This window comes from Myxine glutinosa, chromosome 7, assembly GCF_964187855.1.
Source record: "Myxine glutinosa chromosome 7, kmMyxGlut1.1, whole genome shotgun sequence".
Classification (NCBI taxonomy): domain Eukaryota; kingdom Metazoa; phylum Chordata; class Myxini; order Myxiniformes; family Myxinidae; genus Myxine; species Myxine glutinosa.
The window spans coordinates 160,198,739-160,225,560 of record NC_136267.1 but is presented as its reverse complement, the minus strand read 5'-3'; the positions used below and the strand labels follow the sequence as shown (position 1 = coordinate 160,225,560).

The window sequence follows — 26,822 nt, the reverse complement described above, 5'->3', positions numbered from 1 at the left end:
CCGCTCTTTCACTCCCTCTTTCTGTTCTCTTCACCCTCTCTTTTGCTCAAGGTCATCTGCCATCTGCTTGGAAATCAGCCAACATCACCGCTTTGCACAAAAAAGGTGCATAAACAGATCCCAGCAACTACAGACCAATCAGCCTTCTCCCAATTATCAGCAAAGTCATGGAATCCATCATTGCTTCAGATATGAAATCTTTCCTCTTCTCCAATGGCTTGATCTCTGATCATCAATTTGGTTTCAGACCTGGTCACTCTACTCTGGACATGCTGCTTCTGCTTTCTCAACAATGGATGGAGGTCCTCAACGCCAAACAGGAAATTAGAGCCGTCTCCCTTGACATTTCACGTGCCTTCGATATGGTCTGGCACCCTGCTCTGCTCACCAAACTCTCCTCCTTTGGTATCCATGGAAATCTCCACGCATGGCTGGCGGACTTCCTCTCTGGTCGTAGTCAACGTGTGGCCCTGAATGGGTTTCTCTCATCTCCTCTTCCTGTTCAGGCTGGAGTTCCCAAAGGTAGTGTTCTGGGCCCTGTGCTTTTTCTGGTCTTCATCAATGATCTCTCTGACTCTCTTGAAAATCCTCTCTATCTCTTTGCTGACGACTCTACTCTCTGTCGCTCCATTCCTCATCCCTCAGATCGGCAGTCTGCAGCCTCCTCACTCTCTGCAGACCTGGACAAAATCACAGACTGGGCAAACAAATGGAACATGTCTTTCAATCCTGATAAATCTCACACTCTTACGATGTCTCTCCGAAAAGACCGACTGGAAAACCCTCCCATCCACTTTCTGAATAATCCTCTCCAAGAAGTTCTGTCACTCAAGCTTTTGGGTCTCACTATTTGCCATGATCTTTCCTGGGAAAACCACATTTCAAATCTGGCCTCCAAAGCCAGTCGCCGACTGGGCATCCTCCGTCGTGCGAAGTCCTTCCTTGGCACACCTGAGCTCCTCACCACATACAAGGCTTTCATCCGCAGCTCTATGGAATACTGCTCTCCCCTCTGGTCTGGTGCTCCTGCCTCACACCTAGCTCGTCTTCATGCTGTTGAAACCAAAGCGTTCAGAATCATTGGAATCTCCCGCGATGAAGGTAACTCCAAGGGCCTTTCACTCACTCACCGCAGGCAGGTTGGTGGTCTTTCCGTCTTCTACCGACTCCTCTCTGGCCTTGCCCCCCCAGCCCTCTCTGGGCTCTGTCCCCCAAATATTCCTACAGGTCGCACAAGATCTGCCTGCAACCCTCTTATGGTTAAACTGCCAAAATCTAGGCTCTCTGCTCACCTTCACTCTTTCATTCCCCTTTTCTCCCACCTCTGGAACAAACTCCCTCACTCTCTTCAATCCCACTCCACCCTCCAGGTCTTTAAAACAGCTGTTCACCATCATCTGTTATCCTCCCACATCCAAAACCTTGATCTTTTCTACCCCCGCTAATTTCGGTCCCCTTGTGTTTTATACCTCTCCCCCCCCCCACCCCCCCTCCCCTTCCCACGCCTCCTGCCCCCAAGCCCTCTCCCTCCCACACTTCTCCCTGCTCTCAAATGTTGTGGTTGTGTGCTTCCCCTTCTCTCCCCATCTTGTCTTCCGCTCCCTCTTTTTGTATATTTTGTTTGTCTGGTTGATTTGTTTGTGAAATAAATGTTAGCTCTTTCACGAGCCTCGATTCAGTATATTAAAAAAAAAAAAAAAAAAAAAAAAAAAAATATTGGAAAGGGTGGTGAATGATAGGCTGAGAGAGTTGGTGAGGATTGATGCCATGTCGGGAAACAACAGATATCTTCATTCTTAAGCAGAAACAGAAGTTTTTGGGAGGGAGCAGTAAGTTACATTGTGAGTTTCTGGATATGGAGAAAAAATATGATAGGGTTTCCTCGGGAAGTGGTGTGTTGCTGTCTGAAGAAGGGGGAGGGTGCGGGAGGTGAGGTGGGCGGGGGGAGGGGGGGGAGGGGCGATACCTGCAGAATGATTTATCAGCCCGCTCGTAAATTACCACAACTATCCTCACCAGCAAATCAGTTAGTGTATGAGTATTTCTGGGGTGATAAATATTGTCAAAATAATCTGGTTAGGCTAAGCGCAATAATTAAAAAAATGGTAATAAGAACAGTTCTCTTAAATGAAGCGGAGGCCTGGGCCTTGAGAAAGGAAGTGGAGAGATTACTGCAGAGGATGGAGATATGGATTCTGAGAGGGCTGATGGGATGTCTTTGAGGCAAAGGAAGAGGAATGAGGATATCAGGAGGTGGGCAGTAGTAAAGGGGCATCCGCAAAAAAAAAGTGTGAGACACAGCCCTGTTGGAGCATGTGTTCAGGAAATAGAGGAGGGGGTGACATAAGGCAGGTCTTTGATTATGGATGAAGTGTGGTTAGAAGGGCAGACCAAAATTGAGGAGGAAGGAAGTGGTGGAGAGGGAAATGAGAGAAGGCACATTATATAGCAGTGTTTGTTTTTCCATCATACCGATGACATGTGCATCCTACCTGCTGCCGGCCTTCATTAAAACTTGAGCCAACTCGGTGTCCATGTTGACAGCAACAACATGTGTGACATCATCACTCAAATGGTTGAAGCGTATGCCACCACAGGCGTTTACCAGCCTTCGCATTCGCTCCAGGCGTTGTCCACTCACACCCGCCAGGAATATCTGAAGGCAAATAAATAGATTAATAAAATATGAAAACGTCTCGATTACCTTTAGAAAGGTGAAGCAACCAATCAATACATTCCTTTGTAAACATGGTTGGGGCTCTTAGTGAGCTCCAATTTTATGACAAGACAAATCATGTCTTTTCCACTCAATAATGCATTATCTATCTATAATTCCAGGGAGTTTGTACGTTCGTTTACTTTTGTTTGTCTGTGACCGCTGTTTCTCGACAACCACGGGTCCGATATACTTTAAACTTGCCAGGTATATTGCTGGGGACCCGAGGATGTGCCTTTTCAAGGTTTCATATTAATCGGACAATTACTTACCGAGCTATGTCCAAAAAACGATTCAACCAATCAGAGAGCAGCGAGCTATCGCGTGTGCCGAACGTGGCGGACACACTCTGCCTCGGATGGCACATTTGAGAGCGTATTCATTTATTTCACGTTTGCAAACTATGTTGGCGCTATGTTGGCGTTAAACTATGTTTTAAAACTAATAAAAACCCCGGGGGGATTGTCACTGTACTCGCAAGCCGTTCGCCGTTCGCTTTGGCGTTGCGAATGGACCAAAACATTTCATGCACCAAACCATTTCATGTAAAGCGTTCGCCGTTCGCTTTGGCGTTGCGAATGAACCAAAACATTTCATGGACCAAACCATTTCATGTAAATAGAGGGGGGGATATAATTTTAGATATAGATATAGTACGGGCATGCCCTAGTCTATCTATAATTCCAGTAATCTCTGTGTGTTTGTTTGTTTGTACGTTTGTACGTTTGTTTGTCTGTGACCGCTGTTTCTCGACAACCACGGGTCCGATATACTTTAAACTTACCAGGTATATTGCTGGGGACCCGAGGATGTGCCTTTTCAAGGTTTCATATTAATCGGACAATTACTTACCGAGCTATGTCCAAAAAAACGATTCAACCAATCAGAGAGCAGCGAGCTATCGCGTGTGCCGAACGTGGCGGACACACTCTGCCTCGGATGGCACATTTGAGAGCGTATTCATTTATTTCACGTTTGCAAACTATGTTGGCGCTATGTTGGCGTTAAACTATGTTTTAAAACTAATAAAAACGAATTTGCGATTCATCGTAACTGCGATATACGACCTTCCTCCGGCAGCCAATCACCCATCAGCCAAAGACCTCACTTCCCGCAGCCAATCACGGAACACGTTGTTGCGTGTTTTTCCTTTTCATTTTTTTCATTGAATTGATTGATTCCTTGCGCTTAAATTGCAAACAGCCAAAATACGTTGGCGCTAATTGAATAATTGTAAACGATGTTTTAAAACTAATTAAAACCCCGGGGGGATTGTCACTGTACTCGCAAGCCGTTCGCCGTTCGCTTTGGCGTTGCGAATGGACCAAAACATTTCATGCACCAAACCATTTCATGTAAAGCGTTCGCCGTTCGCTTTGGCGTTGCGAATGAACCAAAACATTTCATGGACCAAACCATTTCATGTAAATAGAGGGGGGGATATAATTTTAGATATAGATATAGTACGGGCATGCCCTAGTCTGATGAAGATAATGCAATTATTATTATTAATGCCTTAAGGGTGTAGTACCGGTGAACAGGTGATTTTTTTTTTAGTTTTTATTTTTTTTAGCTGAACAGTTTCCTTATAGTCTCATAAACAAGAATCATGCTATTAGAGGTCATAGAAGTACCCCTAATTATTGAAAAATTCAAATTTCAATTCAATTCAATATAATATTTTGCATGAAATTTGTTATAACTTGGGAAATGCATCATTCTTTTGGGCTGAAATTTGGACAGGATATTCAGAATATCACTTCCTTTAAAATGATGAAGGCTTTTGTTTGTAGGAGTAGCCATTGTGGATTTATTGAAGGACAACCAAGTTTTATCTGGTAATTGGCATAATTAGCTAATTAGTGAACATTTGACATAATTTCACAAAATCCTCTCATCAGGTAGTAGAGTAACACATGTATAATACATGTACCAAGTTTTGTGTGAAAAGAATGATAGGTGACATAGAAGATAGAAGTAGAAATGTGTTCTTTGTTTTTCCTTGTTTTTTATTGACGGTCTAATTTATGCAAATTATATGCATGTAATATGACAAAGAAACGTTGAAACTGGTCTGAGTTAAAGCCAAGATTATATCTTTCAAGAAAAACTGAAAATTAGATATTAACTTGACTTTGTTTTTGTGTAAAGGCCTCTCAAAGGTACCGATGTAGTTTTCTCAATTTTTCACCAGTACTACACCCTTAACACCGCTTATTTTTTCCGTTAAGGATATATACCCTCTGTAAAAACGTTACTGTTTAATGCCAAGGCGTCTGACGTGCAGCTTCAATGGGAATGGACTTGATAAAATTGGTGCTTAGATAGGTTACGGACGTCCCATTCTGTGTCCCCCTTGTCTGAACAGAGCGAGTTAGGATCAGAAACGATGAGGTACCAAGTTGTCGTGACGGGTGCCAGTCTGCATCGAATGCTCGAGTCTGCATCGAACCCCTAGTTTTTTTATGCCTTAAAATAACTTTGGTACATTACAGGTGATGAATATTGTGGTCACGTGTTATTGCAAGTGTGTGTGTATGTAGTTTCAGATAACGGGGGGATAAGGGGGGGAGGGGGGGAAGGGTGTCAGACCCCTGCAGACCCTGTGAGACACTGATTTTTTTCATGCCGTGAACAAACTTTGGTACATCACGGGTGATGAAGGTTGTGGTCAAATTTCATCTAAATTGTGTGTGTAGTTTCGGAGAAGAAAGCAAATATCTATTTTGGGGGATAACCTGCACCCAACCCCTTCCCCCCCCCCACCCCCGCCCCCCTCACAGACCCTTTTAATGAGCGCATATTTTGATGCGGTCAATACACGTTCGTTCGGCATCAGATATAAAGCTTGTGGCCAAATTTCATCTAAATCGTGTGTTTGGTTCAAGCGATAATGACTGAAGTATTTACAGACTCACTCACTCACCAATGACTTATAGACTGGGTCAATTTTCTGAAAATATGCTTAAAGTGCTGTAGGCAAATCGTGTTAATTTAGGGCGCACAATGTTTTTATGGGTATTGAGGGGTGCTGAACTCAAATCTGCTGTATGCCCAGCTCAAAAATGGCCGATAATGCCTCAAAGGTGAGAAATCCAAGATGGCCGCCACCACCGGGCTGAAATGTATTTATGTACAATGTACATATCTTTTTGACTAAACAAGGTAGAAACTTGAATGAAATGTGCCTTTGTAGGTTTTCATATCTGGGGAATCCAATGCCATATTCAGTTTTGAAATAAAATGTGAATAAACTGCTTGAAACTCATATTTATTTCTAAAATAGTCGTTTGTAACGTTGAATAATTCATCGACCAGATAAGATCCACAAGCCCCATCTGAGAACAGTCATAGCTTCTCAGACAACAGCAATGCTGAGACTGACAATGGATGATGAAGACGATGAGTACACACACAATGAGTGCACGAAAAGTAGGATGGAGAAAGACGACTCTGATGAAGGCAGCATAGTTGTATCGTTGAAACAGCATGGCGTGTTTCAAGATGGCGGTGACACATTGAAGAACATAATCAACAAGGATGTGGTCACGCCTGTGATTCAAGAATCTCTGCTTAGTGCAGAACACCTTGGACAGGTGCAAATGAAAGTCTTCGTGGACAAACGTCTGTGTGAGCCTCCAGATAGTGACCAGCACCTGGATCTGAAATCACCCATTCAAAAGAATAAGGCCAAGACATTTGCCTCTTTGTACAAAGTCATGCAACTTTCCAAGGGCAAGCAAAACACTATCAAAGTGGACAGGGACATTCTATAAAGGCTCATAACCGCTTATAGAACAGGGTGCGAGGTAAACCTAGAAAACATCCTCCAGCATGAACTCATGACCGTCCCACTATCTTTGGCCACAACTAGTAGTTGTCTACATTCGACCAACAAGTCTGTGTTAGCAAACAGACTGACACAACAAGTCCAATCCCCTGCAAATGTTACACTCGATGAACCCAGCTGCCTGCTCATTGATGGCTAAGCACTAGTGATCGCACTTGGAAAGCCGACTGACATTAGAACGTTTGGTGACTGCCGACACCTTTGCTAACACTGTGTTCAAGGTGGGAACAAAATACCAGAGTATCGATGTAATCTTCGACAGGTATCAAGACGAATCAATCAAAGCAGGCACAATGATCAAACGCAACCAGCGCCTCCGACCGGTACGTCGTAACACAGAAAACGAGTCATCAGTTCCTCTCCCATCAGACTGCTCTAGCTTTATGGCACTCAAGGAAAATAAAGCAGATCTCGCTCTACTACTTTCAAACCATCTGATTGAACACAGGCCGACAGATGAACCAGTGGTTGTTGTAGCAGGAGGTTTCGCTGAAGCGACCACTGTCAAGTCATCTGATCCAGATCTCGCAGTCTCCTCTCTGAGGGCTGACCACGAAGAAGCTGATACCCGGCTGATTTTGCACTGCATCCATGCTCAGATGGAAACGATAGTTGTGTCAGTGCGTGATACAGATGTGCTTCTTCTACTTCTAGCACACTATGACAGAATGGGCTGGACACGTCTCCACATGAAAGCTGGGACGTCGAAGGCTCCAAAGTATTTCCCAGTACATGAAATTCGCATGTTGCTATCTGCTGATCAAGTGGACACACTACTTGCCTTCCATGCCATCACCGGCTGTGATAGTGTGTCTCAGTTCAGTGGCCACGGTAAGGAAACAGCCTGACAGGTGTTCCAGCAACATCACACTGATCTGATTGGCCTTGGCAAGGGCCCTCTCACCGAAAACATAGCTACATCAACAGAGAAATTCATCTGTAAGATGTATGGCGTGCCCGAGGTCGACACATGCAACAAAGCACGAGTCAAGTTGTTTTGTATCGGTCGTGCACAAGAGACTCTGCCACCAACCTCGGATGCAGCAAAGTTTCACATCATGCGTTCACACTATCAAGCAAGTGTCTGGAACCAAGCACACTCGCCATATCCTGATCTTCCTCCAGTGACCGAAATGGGATGGATGCACCTGGATGGACAGTTAGTGCCATGGCTGCTCTCACTGCCACCTATGCCGAAAGCTTGCAGGGAGATCACCTCATGTGGTTGCACAAATGGGTGCCTCAGCCAACGCTGCAGCTGCAGGAAAATTCGCATGGAATGCATCGAGGCATGCAACTGCAGGAAACTTGGCCACAACTGCCGGAACACTCATGACGACCGGGAATAAGTTCATGTGGGCACATCTACCTGTACACACAATGAAGGACTGTATATAACGCTATGTCAGCAGATATGATCAACTCATGCAATTCATGCACAATTAAGTAAAAATTCTTGCCATTGCTGTCATGTTACAAATAAATAAATTGCTTGTCAAATGTTGGTTTACGTCGAAGCGCGTCAGTGTTATTTGAGGTACCTTACTTTGCTTCGCCAAAATGGGAATTGCATCCCTAATATGTTTCCTGCCAACACTTAAATCATATGTAGTGTGTCTCTGGGCTTAAATGGGCGGTCTGTGTTCCTGGTGGGGAGAGGGATGGGGCTTGTGGATCTTATCTGATCGACGAATTATTCAACGTTAAAAACGACTATTTTAGAAATAAATATGAGTTTCAAGCAGTTTATTCACATTTTATTTCAAAACTGAATATGGCATTGGATTCCCCATATATGAAAACCTACAAAGGCACATTTCATTCAAGTTTCTACCTTGTTTAGTCAAAAAGATATGTACATAAATACATTTCAGCCCGGTGGTGGCGGCCATCTTGGATTTCTCAATTTTGAGGCATTATCGGCCATTTTCGAGCTGGGCATACAGCAGATTTGAGTTCAGCACCCCTCAATACCCATAAAAACCTTGTGTACCCTAAATTAACACGATTTGCCTTCGGGGTTAAGATTTTTTGAAAATTGACCCAGTCTATTACCTACAGACACTGCTCGATCACACAAGCTCACCGGCCTAAAATCCAGGTGAGCTAAAAATGCATTGGCCAATTTTTTATTTTTTTCTCCACAACATTCTACTGGCATATGATGCGCATGTGATGCTTACAACACAATCATTGCCTCATTGGCTACTAAAAAAGAAAAGAAAACCATGTAGCGGTTACCGCTGGGTATACACAATCGCCTTGCACCTACCGAGAACGCGGCCAGGGAGCGATCACCAGGCCGGGCTCGTCCAGGCCGCCCGGACAGGCCCAGACGCGCCTCTCCCGGGCATGCCCGGACTCGCGGTTCCCAGGCTCGCCCGAGCCGCCCGGGCACGCCCGGTCCCGTCTTTCCCGGGCATGCCCAGACTCGCCGTTCCAGGGCTCGCCCAGGACACCCGGGCATGTCCAGACTCGCCTTTCCAGGACTCGCCCAGGACGCCCGGGCACGCACAGCCTCGCCTTTCCAGGGCTCGCCCAGGACGCCCGGGCATGTCCAGACTCGCCTTTCCAGGGCTCGCACAGGACGCCCGGGCACGCCCGCTCTCGCCTTTCCCGGGCAAACGCTCCGGCATGATGTGTATATATATTGCTGCCCGATAAACAGGCTTTTCAGAGTACCCGAGTTTGATACGTGCAATAAAGAAACTCGGACGAATTTCCATCTTTGGTCGCGTCAATCCTTTCGACTCGCGTTGGAGCACAGCTCCTTCATTGGTGACCCACGACATGGACACGGCAGTTGCCCTTAAACTGCATACCTTCTGGGAGGCTCACGCGGCGGTTTGGTTCACCCAGGCGGACTCCCAGTTTGCCCTGCGAGGCATCACCGCCGACGACACCCGCTTCCACCATGTGGTAGCGGCGCTCGGCTCCGCCACCGCGGCCCGTGCCCTGAGCCTCCTCCAGTGCCCGCCAGCCGCTGACAAGTATGGCGCGATCAAGACGCTCATCCTCGACGCATTCGACCTCCCGCCGGCGGAACGCGCACGACGCCTGCTCGACCTGCCCGAGCTCGGCGACACGCGCCCGTCCGAGCGAATGGATTACATGCTCTCGCTGCTCGGGACGCACTCGTCGGATTTTCTTTTCAGAGAGCTGTTCCTCCGCCAGCTGCCCAGCCAGGTCCGCTTCGCCTTGGCAGGCACGCAGATCGCGGATCCCCGCGCCCTCGCCAGGGAAGCCGACAAGATCTCCTCGGCAGGCCAGCACATCGGGGCGGCTACCTGGAGCCCGCTGCTGTCCGAGGCGGCGCCCATGGCGCCCTGCGCGGTTGGAGGCCGAACTGCCGGTGAAACTGGCGGCCGCCACGCCGCGCCGACCGCTTCCAACACGACGGCCGGGGCCTCCACCTGACCAGGAGTGGTGTTATTACCACGCCAGGTTCGGACGGAAGGCTCGGAAATGCCGACCCCCGTGCACTTTCGGCAAGTCGGGAAACGGGCGAGCCGGCGTTCATTACCAGCCATGAGCGCCGGCCACTCGGGCAACTTGCTTTTTATTAAGGACAAAGCGTCCGGGCGGCGTTTCCTGTGTGACACCGGCGCCCAACTGAGCGTCATACCCGCCTCCGAGCAGGACAAGCAGACCGCCGTTTGCGGCCCCTCCTTGGTCGCTGCCAATGGATCGGCCATACGCACCTTCGGCCCGCGCAACGTCACCCTCTGCTTCGGCAGCCAGCGCTTTAATTGGACCTTTGTGACCGCAAGCGTGCCCATGGCTTTGCTGGGCGCCGACTTCCTCTGCGCGCACGGGCTGCTGGTCGACGTCAAACGGCGTCGCCTTGTCAACGCCGAGACCTTCAGCTCCCTGGCATGTACGATGAGCAGCTCCGCGCCGACCGAACTAGCATGTGCCCTCCCGGCGGCGAACGAGTTCGCGCGCCTGCTCGCGGAATTCCCGGCCCTCACGCGGCCGACGTTTTCGGCCGTCGCAGTGAGACATGGTATCGAGCACCACATACCAACTACGGGCCAGCCGGTCTACGCCAGAGCCCGCCGCCTCGACCCGGCCAAGCTCGCCATGGCCAAAGCCGAGTTCGACGCCTTGGAGCACCTCGGCATCGTGCGGCGCTCCGATAGCGCGTGGGCCTCACCACTGCACATCGTGCCAAAGCCGGGGGGCGGATGGCGCCCGTGTGGCGACTACCGCCGCCTCAACGACGCTACCACCCCCGACAGGTATCCGATCCCGCACATCCAAGACTTTTCCGCCCGTTTGGCGGGACAGGTCATTTTTTCAAAAATTGACCTGATACGGGGATACCACCAGGTACCTGTCAGGCCGGCCGACGTCCCAAAAACCGCCGTCATCACGCCGTTCGGCCTGTTCGAATTTTTGAGGATGCCGTTTGGCCTCAAGAACGCGGCCCAGGCGTTCCAACGCTTGATGGACGGCGTGCTGCGCGACCTGCCATTTCTCTTCGTCTACCTGGACGACATCCTCGTCGCCAGCACGTCCCGGGCCGAGCACCTCCTCTACCTCCGAACACTGTTCGGACGCCTCAGCGAGCACGGCTTAATCGTCAACCCGGCCAAATGCCACTTCGGCACGACGGCCGTTGACTTTTTGGGCCACCGCATCACCAAGACCGGGGCCGTGCCGCTGCCGACCAAGGTCGAGGCCATCACCAAGTTCCCGAGTCCCCGCTCCATCAAGGCCCTGCAAGAGTTCCTCGGCATGGTGAATTTTTATCACCGTTTCGTGCCCCGCGCTGCTCAGCTCATGCGGCCCCTTTACGAAGCCCTCCGGGGCAAGCCGGCCAAGCATGACATCGTCTGGTCTGCGGCCATGGACGCGGCATTCACGAGCGCGAAGCGGGCCCTCGCCGACGCTACGCTGCTGGCTCACCCGGTGCTCGACGCTCCCATCGCCCTCACTACGGACGCCTCCGACTACGCGGTGGGCGCCGTACATGAACAATGGGTGAACGGGGTTTGGCAGCCACTCGCTTTTTTTAGCCGGCAACTCCGGCCGAACGAGTTAAAATACAGCACGTTTGACCGCGAGCTCCTCGGTCTATTCCTGGCCGTTCGCCATTTCCGGCACCTCCTGGAGGGCCGCCCGTTCACGGCTTTCGTCGACCACAAGCCGTTGGTTTACGCAATGGCCAAAGTCACGGAGCCGTGGTCGGCCCGCCAGCAGCGCCACCTCTCCGCCGTGTCGGAATTTACCACGGACATCCGGCACGTCGCCGGCAAAGACAACACCGTGGCCGACTGTCTCTCTCGGGCCAGCGCGAACGCGGTCCACCTCGGCGTGGACTTCGCGCTCAAGGCGGCCGACCAGACCACCGACACCACGGTGTAAGCCCTCCGGGCGGCGGACACGGGCCTCCGCCTGGCCGACGTCCCCTTCGCGGACACTGTCCTGCTCTGCGACGTCTCCCAAGGCCAGCCTCGCCCCATCGTGCCCGTTACCTGGCAGCGCCGCATTTTCGCCTCCATCCACGGCCTTTCCCACCCGGGCCGGAAGGCTTCCCAAAAGCTGGTGTCGGCGCGTTTCATCTGGCACGGCCTTCGACGGGACGTCCGCGATTGGGCCAATGCCTGCACGGCCTGCCAGCGGGCCAAGGTCCACCGCCACACCCAGGCCCCGCTGGCACCTTTCACCGTGCTCGAACGGCGTTTCGACCATGTCAACGTGGACCTGGTGGGCCCCCTTCCCCCATCGCGGGGTTTCACACACCTGCTCACCATGGTGGACAGGACCACCAGGTGGCCGGAGGCCGTTCCCCTCGTTTCCACCACCACCGCCGACGTGGCACAGGCTCTCATCGCCAGCTGGGTCGCCCGTTTCGGCGCACCGGCGGACAACTCTTCGGACCACGGTCCGCAGTTCACCTCCGAGCTGTGGGGCGCGGTCGCCCGCAACCTGGGAGTCCAGCTCCACCGTACCACGGCCTACCACCCCCAAGCCAATGGGTTGTGCGAGCGTTTTCACCGCTCCATGAAGGCCGCGCTCATGGCCTGCCTCCAGGACGACGGTTGGGCCGACCGGCTGCCGTGGGTCCTTTTGGGCCTCCGCACGGCCCCCAAGGAGGACCTCCAGGCGTCCACCGCCGAGCTAGTCTACGGCCAGCCGCTCCGCGTCCCGGGCGAGTTCGTGCCCGACGCTACCAGTCCCTGGTCCGCAGCTCGCCAGCGCTCGGACCTCCAGGAGGCCGCCCGACGGTTTGCCCCCGTGCCAACGTCCCGCCACGGTGGCCCCCAGTCCTACGTCCCCCCAGCGCTTCCCACAGCGGAGTACGTTTTTGTGCATCATGACGCACACCGGGGGCACTCCGGCCGCCGTACGACGGGCCCTTCCGGGTCCTGCGACGGGACGACAAGTCGTTCGTCATCGACATCGGCGGCAGGTCGGACCGGATTTCGGTGGACCGCCTCAAGCCGGCGCACGTGGACCAGCCACCACGGTTGGCCCTTCCTCCGTGGTGAGGCCGCCCCCCGTCCACAGTTCCCCCCGCTCGACCACCCGCCACCACACCGGACCCCCCCCCCCCCCCCCCCACGACCCTCCAGGGGTCGCTTCGGCCGGGTCATCAGGACCCCCCTTAAATTTACCCTGCCGGTGCAAGTCGATTCTGGAGGGGCGTGTGTAGCGGTTACCGCTGGGTATACACAATCGCCTTGCACCTACCGAGAACGCGGCCAGGGAGCGATCACCAGGCCGGGCTCGTCCAGGCCCAGACGCGCCTCTCCCGGGCATGCCCGGACTCGCCGTTCCCAGGCTCGCCCGAGCCGCCCGGGCACGCCCGGTCTCGTCTTTCCCGGGCATGCCCAGACTCGCCGTTCCAGGGCTCGCCCAGAACACCCGGGCATGCCCGCTCTCGCCTTTCCAGGGCTCGCCTAGGACGCCCGGGCATGCCCGCTCTCGCCTTTCCAGGGCTCGCCCAGGACGCCCGGGCACGCCCAGCCTCGCCTTTCCAGGGCTCGCCTAGGACGCCCGGGCATGCCCGCTCTCGCCTTTCCAGGGCTCGCCCAGGACGCCCGGGCATGTCCAGACTCGCCTTTCCAGGGCTCGCCCAGGACGCCCGGGCACGCCCGCTCTCGCCTTTCCTGGGGAAACGCTCCGGCATGATGTGTATATATATTGCTGCCCGATAAACAGGCTTTTCAGAGTACCCGAGTTTGATACGTGCAATAAAGCAACTCGGACGAATTTCCGTCTTTGGTCGCGTCAATCCTTTCGACTCGCGTTGGAGCACAGCTCCTTCAACCACATCATTTTGTCGTTGGCTCACTTCAACACTTCACACACGAAAGCTGCAGTAGGAAAAAAATATACAATCTAACCTTGCAACCATCGAGCAAGCTCTCATGGACGTAGCCACGACCAAGGTCCAGCTGATCCAGCTCAATGAGGGGTGAGACACTGTTCCCTGCTGTTATGTTGCCTGCTGTTTGATTTGCATGTTCAAGAGTCATATTGGCAATGTTGCTCACATTGGAGATGATGGACGCTGCAACAATAACAAAATAACAAAGAAACCAAATAAATGCACCGATAAATTTACAAGATTTCAAAAGCGTTGTGAAGAAAAGTCCACAGAAAATGTGGATTAAGAGCAGCATTATTTATTGCCTGTTCAACCACCATAAACTGAAAAGGTAAAACAAACAGGCAAAAAATGCATTGCTGTGCCTGCACACCATCCAGTTGAAAGTTTTACACAAACAATAAATATATTTTCCATTTAATTCTTTACAAGAATAAGGAACTTTAAACACATTAAATAAGGAACTTTAAGCCTGGTGTTGGCTTAGCGGTTAGGGTGCCGGCTTGGGATCCTCGGATCCTGGGTTCGAATCCCGGTCGATCGCTGAATTAACGCCAGGGGGGTTGACTCAGCCTGTCATCCTTCCGAGGTCGGCAAATCGAGTACCAGCTTGCTGGGATGAATGATCCCGGTGTGTACCCCGGCTTAGAATAGGTACACCGTATCCCTGCGCATCGTAAGAGGTGACCAAGGGTTGGCGTCAGGAAGGGCATCCGGCCATAAAAACATTGCCTCAAACAGGGAACCATGATTGTCATGGGGCCCGCAAGGCTAACCCCCGCTCTAGCGGGGAAAATGGCCTTAAAACGATCATTCATTCATTCATTCAAACACATTGAAAGACTGTGCAGACTTCTAGAGTGTTTACCATAAAACGTGTGCATTAAATAGCATACGTACATGTGCTTGAAATCTATGTTACGTCATGGAGCTATGGTGCATGTGTACCTCATCCACTCCTCCAAGAGGATTTAACCTAGGAAGCTGAAACTTTCAGAGATGAATGGGGGCACCCTGAAGTTGTGCCTGTTTAAGTTTCGTTGCACCATTCTACAAGAATCATTGGGCGCTCATTTCAAAAATGCAGATATAACCCGAACAGCTTGGCGAATGCCCTGGACAAATGAACAGAGACGACGAGGTTGCTGCTTGTGCAATGTCACAAAAACGACTGGGCCTTGTGAGGTCTCCTATGCAGAAGTAAGACCTTTTGCGAGGGCAGAGGTGGTTGCCATTTCTACCCGCCAGGTTAGCGATGCCATTTCTACCCGCCAGGTTAGCGATGCTGCCCGGTTAGCAGTGCATTCATTTTGGCGATGACGCTGTTCCACATTTCTTATAATACCGCGGTGCATGAATGAAGCCATATCACTCTTTCCTGTGAATGCTCATAACATCTATGTTAGTACACATTCCCCTACAAGGAACTTCTACGTAGTAGGAGGTCATTAGGCCAATCAAAGCCTGTGCTATTATTGCCAACTTATGGTTGATTGTCCAAGCTCTATTCTTTTAAAGGCTGAGCATCAGGCAAGGGAGCAGCACGTACCAATTTTAAAGTCTTTGGTATGACTTGGTCAGGGCTCGAACCATCAAGCGGCCATACTCAAAGCGGATGCTCTAACCTTTAAACCATATAGTCTGGATCTTTGATCCCAATGATTGGTAAATCAGACACAAAGCTGTATTGCCATCTCTTCTTTGTGCCATGGCTAGGCATCTTCTTCTTCTTCGGATCTCCCACTGTAGGGAGTGGCTATTTCTAGTAATTGCAACTATCATTGCTCCTCAAATGTTACAACTCATTAAAGTTAGATTTTAAAGCTATCACGGATTGTATGGATAGATTCGAAACCATTCACTCCAATGTAATACCATAGGTAATCACGAAGCGACTTGGGAGCTCCTTTCAGTTATCGTTCTTTCTTTGCTGTGCTAAATCTTTCTTTGAGAAATATAGTGGAGTTCTCGTTAATGAACATGGCACAAGGGATGTCAACACGCTGGTGTGAGAGCAGCCACCCAGGAAAGATGCCGATCATGGTGACCAGATTCACTCACTGTCACGCAGTCACTGTCACTTCTGTGCACAGCCCTGGCTTTGGGTAATCAAACTCATCTCCCAGCATCATTCAGCTTGAGTAAGCCTTCCAACCCAGCCAATTAGAAGTGCCAACCTGGCCAAACACGAGTGTGGTTCGCCCCTCCCTACACGTTTCTACACCCTAGATACTTCCAGGCAGACCATTACGTCATGTTTTCCTCACATCTCGCTAGAGACAGAGATCTAGTACAGTCCTGGGTAAATGAGCACCGCCAACGTGCCATGCAATTGAGATTTGTAATCGAAAGCCAGGTGAATACTCCACAACAAATATTTGCACAGCTGCATCAGGACAATAAATTATGCCTCAAGCATTTGGACCTTATTCGTTTTCTACACGAGAATCTGCAGGCACCACAGCCACTAGAAACCAATTATTGGGTGTTCCCACATTTTAAATTTAATAATTTTTTTCAGTCTTCGCATGGTAAGATTCAGATATAAAAGACAATTACAGACATGACACAAATATGCTATAATTCAGCAAATTGGTGAAACTAATTCTAAAATCAGGAGACGACGATGGTTCACGAGCGAGCGGTATTCAATGACAAAGGACGGACTATCAAGTCGATCGTCACGATCATCGACGATTGATGCATCAAATCGGGACCATAATCAGTTATGAGGTTAGTTAGCGACACAATACCGAAAATTCGGTTCGATTCCGACAACTTTGAAAATTTGACCTTTGTGACCTTCAAAGGTCAAAGGTCGAAGATTCTGAAATTTGTGGGAAAACTTGTATTTCATGATGTATGCGATAATATAAGATCATGTACGACATTTCACCCTATCAGGAAGCGAACAATGTAATAAAACCATCAAAAATAGACTTTTCTAGATTTTGTGACCTTGCGACGACCTTGAGGCAAAAATGAAAGATCGAGCTCCGTGGGGCTAGACACATGACATTGGCCTAACTAAATACCGAACCCCCTGTCAGATTCCACCAACTCCCTCGGAGAAGATGTAGCTTGAACTCAATTACCCCCTAAAAAGACATCTTTTTCGGGCGTAACTCCGCCCACAATGGGCGCAATACGCCCACTCTAGGCAGGACACAACTAGATCATGATATCAACCTCCCACCCAAGGTTCATCAAGATCGGATATCATCGGGTAGTTATGCTGCAGACAGACAGACACACAGACAGACAGACGCACACCCATGACGAATATAGTGGTCACTTGATAACTCGTGAACCAATATACAGTATCTACCTACTATGCATAAAATAAATAAACAACATCACACACAATTTCTCAAAATAAAATCAATAACCCTGCGCCATTATCCTCCGCTTAGCCTTGAGGGACATAACACTCAATGCTTAACGTCCAGTAATTCTTAGATTTTCCCCAACGATTTAACCAGGAGGGGTTACGAAAAAAACATGTATGTATAACAATTCAAACAACAAAATAAAAGAATCAACCTTTGAGAAACTAAGTGCTACAAGATAATACCACTTATGATGTTATTTCCCTGTGGTGTGGATGTGCTGGGCCCTGATGAAAGTCCTGGCTGTTCAGCTTCAATACGATAAAGAGTTTCATCTTGACAGGCCCCACGTTCAACACTGTCATGAAGCCATCGTATGGTTACACAGGCTACGTTCCACTTGTTTGCAAACTCGTACTTGGCACCTGCAAATGCCAAAACAGATTATGAGCATCGTACTTCAAAACACGGTGTTGAAAAACAAGAAGCTCAACTCTTCAAAAACAACCGATTTTGACATTCACGGTTTATTGAAAAGGTTAGGTGTTGCAATCATGGCTAATGCATATTCAACACTAGAATAGCACTCATTTGAGCGCATACCTCTGCCAGGCTGAACAGTGAACAGTTTACCTTATTGGATCCCACCGATAGGCCGGATCTGAATCAAAATCTAATCGGCTTGTTCTTGTTAATTATCCAACTCATCCGCCTAGTTTTGTCAAAAGTCGTCCAAAACCTTTTGAAATATCATGCTATGTATAGTTTTTCACCAAATTCAAATCGATTCGTCCTTGTCACATACCCAACCTGTCCACAAAATTTCGTCCGAATTCTTCCATAACTTATTGAGATATCATGCTATATATTGGATTATTGGTTTTAGCCCAATCACTCATTGGTGAAGAATCACTTTAAAAATTATCAGATCCATATCTGGATCTTCACCAAAATCTAATCATTTCGTCCTTGTGACATACCCAACCTCTCCACCAAATTTCTTCTGAATCCGCACACAACTTTTTGAGACATCCTGTTCACAAACAAACAAACAAACAGACACAGATAGACAGGGATGAAAACATAACCTTCATCCAGCTTCGGTGGAGGAGGTAAAAAGATGACGTAGCCACATTTCGCCAAACACAAGTTGTGAAGAATTTACCATTTAATCTCAGTGAAACATAACACACCTTTTGCCACATGTGCAATGAGGTGGGTGCACTCGTTCATCCTGAGCTCCCCCGAGTAAATTCCTCCATTATCTGTGGCAATCTTGCGTACTTCATTTCGCTCTTCGCTCAAAAGACCCGTAACACAAATCACACAGCCTTTTAGTGGAGGGCATGCATATTGTCCCAATGAGTCATTGGTGCTACACACCACCCTGCACCATCATAAGAAAGCGAGGAGAGAGAGAGAAAGCGAGGAGAGAGAGAGAAAGCGAGGAGAGAGAGAGAAAGCGAGGAGAGAGAGAGAGAAAGCGAGGAGAGAGAGAGAGAAAGCGAGGAGAGAGAGAGAAAGCGAGGAGAGAGAGAGAAAGCGAGGAGAGAGAGAGAGAAAGCGAGGAGAGAGAGAGAGAAAGCGAGGAGAGAGAGAGAAAGCGAGGAGAGAGAGAGAAAGCGAGGAGAGAGAGAGAAAGCGAGGAGAGAGAGAGAAAGCGAGGAGAGAGAGAGAGAGAGAGAGAAAGCGAGGAGAGAGAGAGAGAAAGCGAGGAGAGAGAGAGAGAAAGCGAGGAGAGAGAGAGAAAGCGAGGAGAGAGAGAGAAAGCGAGGAGAGAGAGAGAATGCGAGGAGAGAGAGAGAAAGCGAGGAGAGAGAGAAAGCGAGGAGAGAGAGAGAAAGCGAGGAGAGAGAGAGAAAGCGAGGAGAGAGAGAGAGAGAGAGAAAGCGAGGAGAGAGAGAGAGAAAGCGAGGAGAGAGAGAGAGAAAGCGAGGAGAGAGAGAGAAAGCGAGGAGAGAGAGAGAAAGCGAGGAGAGAGAGAGAATGCGAGGAGAGAGAGAGAATGCGAGGAGAGAGAGAGAAAGCGAGGAGAGAGAGAAAGCGAGGAGAGAGAGAGAAAGCGAGGAGAGAGAGAGAAAGCGAGGAGAGAGAGAGAGAGAGAGAAAGCGAGGAGAGAGAGAGAGAAAGCGAGGAGAGAGAGAGAGAAAGCGAGGAGAGAGAGAGAAAGCGAGGAGAGAGAGAGAAAGCGAGGAGAGAGAGAGAGAGAGAGAAAGCGAGGAGAGAGAGAGAAAGCGAGGAGAGAGAGAGAGAGAAAGCGAGGAGAGAGAGAGAAAGCGAGGAGAGAGAGAAAGTGAGGAGAGAGAGAGAAAGCGAGGAGAGAGAGAGAAAGCGAGGAGAGAGAGAGAGAGAAAGCGAGGAGAGAGAGAGAGAGAAAGCGAGGAGAGAGAGAGAGAGAAAGCGAGGAGAGAGAGAGAAAGCGAGGAGAGAGAGAGAGAAAGCGAGGAGAGAGAGAGAGAGAGAAAGCGAGGAGAGAGAGAGAGAGAAAGCGAGGAGAGAGAGAGAAAGCGAGGAGAGAGAGAGAAAGCGAGGAGAGAGAGAGAGAGAAAGAAAGTGAGGAGAGAGAGAAAGCGAGGAGAGAGAGAGAAAGCGAGGAGAGAGAGAGAAAGCGAGGAGAGAGAGAGAGAAAGCGAGGAGAGAGAGAGAAAGCGAGGAGAGAGAGAGAGAAAGCGAGGAGAGAGAGAGAAAGCGAGGAGAGAGAGAGAAAGCGAGGAGAGAGAGAGAAAGCGAGGAGAGAGAGAGAGAAAGCGAGGAGAGAGAGAGAGAAAGCGAGGAGAGAGAGAGAAAGTGAGGAGAGAGAGAGAAAGCGAGGAGAGAGAGAGAAAGCGATGAGAGAGAGAGAAAGCGAGGAGAGAGAGAAAAAGCGAGGAGAGAGAGAGAAAGCGAGGAGAGAGAGAGAAAGCGAGGAGAGAGAGAGAAAGCGAGGAGAGAGAGAGAAAGCGAGGAGAGAGAGAGAAAGCGAGGAGAGAGAGAGAAAGCGAGGAGAGAGTGAGAAAGCGAGGAGAGAGAGAGAGAGAAAGCGAGGAGAGAGAGAGAGAGAGAAAGCGAGGAGAGAGAGAGAAAGCGAGGAGAGAGAGAGAGAGAAAGCGAGGAGAGAGAGAGAGAGAGAAAGCGAGGAGAGAGAGAGAGAGAGAAAGCGAGGAGAGAGAGAGAGAGAGAAAGCGAGGAGAGAGAGAGAGAGAGAAAGCGAGGAGAGAGAGAGAGAGAGAGAGAAAGCGAGGAGAGAGAGAGAAAGCGAGGAGAGAGAGAGAAAGCGAGGAGAGAGAGAGAGAAAGCGAGGAGAGAGAGAGAAAGCGAGGAGAGAGAGAGAAAGCGAGGAGAGAGAGAGAAAGCGAGGAGAGAGAGAGAAAGCGAGGAGAGAGAGAGAAAGCGAGGAGAGAGAGAGAAAGCGAGGAGAGAGAGAGAAAGCGAGGAGAGAGAGAAAGCGAGGAGAGAGAGAGAAAGCGAGGAGAGAGAGAGAAAGCGAGGAGAGAGAGAGAAAGCGAGGAGAGAGAGAGAAAGCGAGGAGAGAGAGAGAAAGCGAGGAGAGAGAGAAAGCGAGGAGAGAGAGAGAAAGCGAGGAGAGAGAGAGAAAGCGAGGAGAGAGTGAGAAAGCGAGGAGAGAGAGAGAAAGCGAGGAGAGAGAGAGAAAGCGAGGAGAGAGAGAGAAAGCGAGGAGAGAGAGAGAGAGAAAGCGAGGAGAGAGAGAGAGAAAGCGAGGAGAGAGAGAGAAAGCGAGGAGAGAGAGAGAAAGCGAGGAGAGAGAGACAAAGCGAGGAGAGAGAGAAAGCGATAGAGAGAGAGAAAGCGAAAGAGAGAGAAAGCGAGGAGAGAGAGAAAGAGAAAGAGAGAGAAAGTGAGGAGAAAGAGAAAGAGAAAGAGAAAGAGAAAGAGAAAGAGAAAGAGAAAGAGAAAGAGAGAGAGAGAGAAGACAAAACTTTAGTATAAAACATCCTGCAGTAAGTGCAGCACATGATGATGATGGGATCAGGAACAATGCAGCAAACATGACATGTTGTGATAAATATCATGTTAGTGAATCAGCCAATCAGCAATACAAACTTTTGAAAGGCATAACCTTGAGAAAAAGGTCAATTTTACAATCAACAGAAACTTAATGCATGGTTTAAATGAGTTCAAATCTTCTTTTCCTTTTAGGATTTAATACAGAGTTGGGGCATTCTCACGCAATTTTCTGGCAGTAATCAGGGCATCTAAACCTTTACAAACATGTGCATTGCCCGTGTCTAAATCAGAAGAGATCTACAATTTGGTCAGGGTATCAAGCATTCCCTTTTCAAAGTTAATGGAGGATCTATAACAACGAGAATTAAATGTAAGTAGGCAGAGCAGCCAGCTTAACATCCCCTTCAAAGGATAGCATACACATTGATGCAACAGCATGCTTGCAAAAACACCAAGATGATTGTACAGTCGGACCCCGCTATTCGCAGATTCCGCGTATTTGCAGGTGATAAAATGAGACCCGTTTATCTATTCGCGGAAAAGTGTCCCGCGAATTTGCGTTTTTTTTTCCTATTCGTGGCCATGTTCCACAAATTCGCGGTTTTTCAGGGGTGCAAAAAAAATAATTCACAAGCCATCAGCTTGACATACGCAAATCCCGAGCAAAACATATGCAAATATAAAACCCATCTTTCACCAGCCATGCATAAAGCAGCTGGGCATATGCAAAAAAAAAAATCTACGAGCTGCGAGCATGACCTGTCCTGCGTTTGCTGCCATGTGTTTCGCATTTTCACAGCTTTCGCGGGATATCCCGTCATTCACACTTTGAATAGCTTCATGTGATATTCCGCCATTCACAGGTAAACAATGTTTCGTGGATATCCCGTCATTAACACTGCGAACAGCTTCACGTGACATTCCACCATTCACAGGTAAACATTGCTTCGCGGAATATCCCACCAGCTGCATAACACGTCATCCCTGCGAGTTACTGTACATAATGATAACATCCACAGTATCTATTATTGCAATTAGCTGTCTCCCTTTTCCCCATTGAAACAATGGCACGATATGCATTAGCGGATTTTCATCGACATTCGTGGATTATTGCCGACATTCGCGGCTTTTGTCTTGACATTTCCGGGACGTTCATCGACCTTCGCAGATTATCAACATTCTCGGGATTTGCGTCACCATTCGCGGTTTGGTCCTCTCTATTCACGGATTTCATGACTCGGGAACCTATCCCCCCTTTTTCCATTGAAACAATGCCCGGCTATTCGCGGGTTTCGCTATTCGCGGATTTTCCAGGAACGTATCCCCCTCGAATAGCGGGGTCTGACTGTTTAGTCAGACCCAAATTGAAGCAGGATCACAAATCTCAAAAGTATCTATCTCTGCGTCATCATGTCAGCCCATTTTGCAGCAAAATGGGTGACAGCAAATTGGTTAACAATGATGGAGATGGAATCCAATCTTACCAGTCTTCATGAAAAGTTGAAATACATTGTTATGGGGATGGGGGAGGGTGCGGAGAGAAACCGGTAAAAGGCAAGGTTCGGTGAGGACCTGGGCATTTCAAAGACACCAACAAGCCCTGTACACTTTTAAAGTATAACAACACAGTTTGGCCAGTGCACTGTGAGCCATGGTGGCATGGTCAGTTGTGGAGCATTGCAGCCAATGGAATTATGGATCTCACCTGGATCTCAATTGGCTTGTTCTTGGCGCCGAACAAATTCATCCACCTAGTTTTGTCATAGGTCGTCCATGACTTTTTGAAATACTGTATTGTGCTATACTGTATATCGTTTTTTGCCATATCACTCAATGGTGAAGATTCACCTCAAAAATGTTAAAATCCCTGTATCTGGATCCGGATTCGAATCTTCACCAACATTGAATCATTCCTTCCTTGTCACACACCCAACCGGCCCACCAGGTTTTGGCCGAATCCGTCCATAACTTTTTGAAATATCGTACTATATATATATACAGTGCATTCAGAAAGTATTCAGACCCCTTCACTTTTTCACATTTTGTTATGTTGCAGCCTTATGCTGAAATCGTTTAAAGTCATTTTTTCCCTCATCAATCTACACTCAATACCCCATAATGACAAAGAGAAAACAGGATTTTAGAAAGTTTTGCAAATTTATTAAAAAGAAAAAACTGAAATATCACATTGACATAAGTATTCAGACCCTTTGCAATGACACTTGAAATTTAGCTCAGGTGCCTCCCATTTCTCTTGATCATCTTTGAGATGTTTCTACACCTTGATTGGAGTCCACCTGTGGTAAATTCAAATGATTGGACATGATTTGGAAAGGCACACACCTGTCTAAATAAGGTCTCACAGCTGACAATGCATATCAGAGCAAAAACCAAGCCATGAGGTCGAAGGAACTGCCTGCAGAGCTCAGAGACAGGATTGTGTCGAGGCACAGATCTGGGGAAGCCTACAAAAAAATTTCTGCTGCATTGAAGGTTCCCAAGAGCACAGTGGCCTCCATAATTCTTAAATGGAAGAAGTTTGGAACAACCAGGACTCTTCCTAGAGCTGGCCGCAAGGCCAAACTGAGCAAATGGGGGAGAAGGGCCTTGGTAAGAGAGGTGACCAAGAACCCGATGGTCACTCTGGCTGAGCTCCAGAGATCCTGTGTGGAGCTGGGAGAAACTTCCAGAAGGACAACCATCACTGCAACACTCCACCGATCTGGGCTTTATGGCAGAACGGCCAGACGGAAGCCAAACAGTTCAATCTTGGATTCATCAGACCACAGAATCTTGTTTCTCACAGTCTGAGAGTCCTTTAGGTGCTTTTTTGCAAACTCCAAGCGGGCTTTCATGCATCTTTCACTGAGGAGAGGCTTCCGTCTGGCCACTCCGCCATAAAGCCCAGATCGCTGGAGTGTTGCAGTGATGGTTTTGCAGTGATGGATGTCCAAAAGACTACTAGTTTTCATCCTACAAAAAACAGATTTATAACTAAAGCTAGAATTCTTTAATTACTGTGATTATCAAAGATAAATAATCCATTCACCAAAGGTGGATTATGAAAGCCATTCACCTGCTTTGCGAAGCCTCCCAGCAAGCAGTCACCCACGACGGTAACATTACTGGTATCTTCAGGTTGGTGGCAACGTAGTACTTTTTACTGCCAACCTCTGCAGCCACAAGATGTGTGACAGCTTTTGTAAAATCTCCAAGTACTCGCCCACCCATTAACTGCACAAGCCAATGCATTTCTTCCTGTGCAAACAAAAAAAAAAAGTATTAAAATGGGCAACTATTTCCAATTATTGTTTCTGTGAAGAGCTGGATCTTGAGATCTGGCCTCGTCCAACTGTACGTTATAGAGCAGGATCTCACTGTGATGATAACACAATTATTACCCATGATTTAAAAAGCATTAAACTTCCTTGCCATCAAAACCCAATGAAGCCATTAAACTATTCTGTATGGACAGGGAAAAGTGTGGAGGGTGAGGAAGGGGGGTGGGAATGAGAAAATAAAAAAGAGAATGCAAGGTAAGAAAGCTATCAGTGTGAAGAGAAGGATATGGAAAAGTGGCAGGGTGGCTAGAGGGAGGAGTCAGGCTTAGAGGGGAGGAGTCAGGCTTAAAGGGGAGGAGTCAGGCCTAAAGGGGAGGCGTCAGGCCTAAAGGGGAGGAGTCAGGCTTAAGGAGAGAATAGGAAATAGAGCGTATTATGTCAACAATTCCACCATTTTATCACAAGTAAAAATATAGTCTACCGATAAATATTTTACGACTCACCCGGGCTTCCTTGCCAAGGCTTGTGCAAGAGACGACAATGCCAGCAAATGACATGTTGTGCACAGGATGCTCAGCTTTTGGGACACATTGCTGCTTCTCCAGACACAACAGCACAACCCGTGGCCCCACTATACGACAGCCAAGCTGTGGATGCATGTACACACACATAAACTGAAAATGAGGACGTCATGGGATTCAAAACACAAACTGTTCAGCCTGGCAAAGCATCGTGTTCAGACATTGTACTCGGGAACAAAAAGGAAAAGACAGCATTGCCGATTGTATCAGTATTTGATTGTATCAGAAGATTGTCATGGGGCCCGCAAGGCTAACCCCCGCTCTAGCAGGGAAAATGGCCTTAAAATGCCTGTTGTTGTTGTTGCTGATTGTATCAGTACACAGCGATTTTGGCCTAAACAACACAGAAATCAAGAAAATGACCAAATACCAGGACCTCAAAAATGAGGTCAAGAGATCATGGAAGCTGAAGAGCAACGAAATTGTACCAGTGATAATTGGAGCAACAGGAATGATAAAGAAGAACCTCACTGAGATTTAAAACAATCCCGGGGATATTACCACAAATGAACTACAACTGGAGGCAACCCGGGGTTCGGTGACGATCCTGAAAAGAGCTCTTGAAACAAAACTCTGAAAAAATTGAACAGCTTGGTCCATGAACCGTGATCCCTTACCGAAGCGGAGATGGATACTTTGGGTCCTGGGAGGACTCCGTTCCACCTCCAAAAACCCGCAAATGGAGATAACAACCACCGACACAAACACACACACACCACGACTGACTGAGAAACATTGCAAATTATCATTTCTTCATTCAACCAATGGAGGGAATTTAAATCTACTCAGGATGGTACCGTGGATGTAATGTACACATCCAACTTAAATACTTATACCACTTGTCCATTCATAATTTTAAAACTATTTTTAACAGATCTTTACTGTTTTAAGCATGCTAATTATTCCTGTTCACAATTTACTCTTTTTAAATCTTGCATTATTGGCAAAGACAGTTGGGAGGAGATTGGAGTTAAATAACAGAACAGGAGAGCAATGTATGAAACTTGAACTTGAATTGACTTGGTGCCACCTGATACATGCGGCGTATTGACAATGAATTTTGTTACACTCATACATGTACACTACTACTACTACTATGGTCAAAACTAATCACACCATGTTATAGTCCTGGGGCCAATTCTCAGAAAGTCTGTAAATCCAAAGGTTGGCTGCACTCCTAGTCAATATTACGTTTGATATTTTTGTTTTTGGATGTACAAGATGAAAATTCAACAACAGTACCCCTTTAAAAAGTTGTCTGCAAGACCTGGAGCACAGGAACTACGACACGGTGTGTCGCAGATCATAAGTGAATGTAGCATTTAGCTTTTAAGCCCAGCACATCATATTGTCGCTATAAGTTGATAATAGCATTTGAAATGTGCCATGCATGCCCCTCATGTTGTATCTTCAAAGTTGATGAGGTTTCATCTGTATTTAGAATTTTTAAAAAGAATTTCCACATCAAATAATGGAATTTTGACTTGTAAGCTCACCTGGAATGAAGTTCAGGGGAGCTTATGGGATGGCACGTCGTCTGCACGTCAGTCCGTCCGTCAGTCCATAAATACTTGCAACTTCTTCTCCGAAACCGCTGAACGGATTGTGACCAAACTTGGCATAAATTATATTTGTTGTGTTGTGATTAAAGTTTGTTCATGGCATTAAAAAAAAATTGGGGTCTAAAGGGGTTTTACCGGGGTCAAAGTGGATCCAAGTTTGACCCCCCAAAATAGGATTTTACTTTTTCCTCGGAAACTACAAACACTACTTCGATGAAA

At 48.3% G+C, this 26,822-nt stretch overlaps 1 protein-coding gene across 2 annotated transcripts in view; it reads right to left on the bottom strand.

Moving 5' to 3' along the window:
- The window catches only part of TOPBP1 (DNA topoisomerase II binding protein 1), a 204,258-nt gene that overhangs the window by 159,991 nt on the left and 17,445 nt on the right, over window positions 1–26,822 (bottom strand). For both annotated transcript variants that reach the window (XR_013624186.1, XM_078782464.1), the window contains exons 5-10: window positions 24,964–25,107; window positions 24,256–24,437; window positions 18,428–18,621; window positions 17,480–17,659; window positions 13,922–14,088; window positions 2,493–2,656 (exon numbers count right to left, since the gene is read on the bottom strand). Coding sequence is in view for 1 of the 2 variants with exons in the window: in XM_078782464.1 (XP_078638590.1) it covers window positions 2,493–2,656; window positions 13,922–14,088; window positions 17,480–17,659; window positions 18,428–18,621; window positions 24,256–24,437; window positions 24,964–25,107 (1,031 nt within the window). In the remaining variant the exon portion in view is untranslated. The remainder of the gene's footprint in view (window positions 1–2,492; window positions 2,657–13,921; window positions 14,089–17,479; window positions 17,660–18,427; window positions 18,622–24,255; window positions 24,438–24,963; window positions 25,108–26,822) is intronic.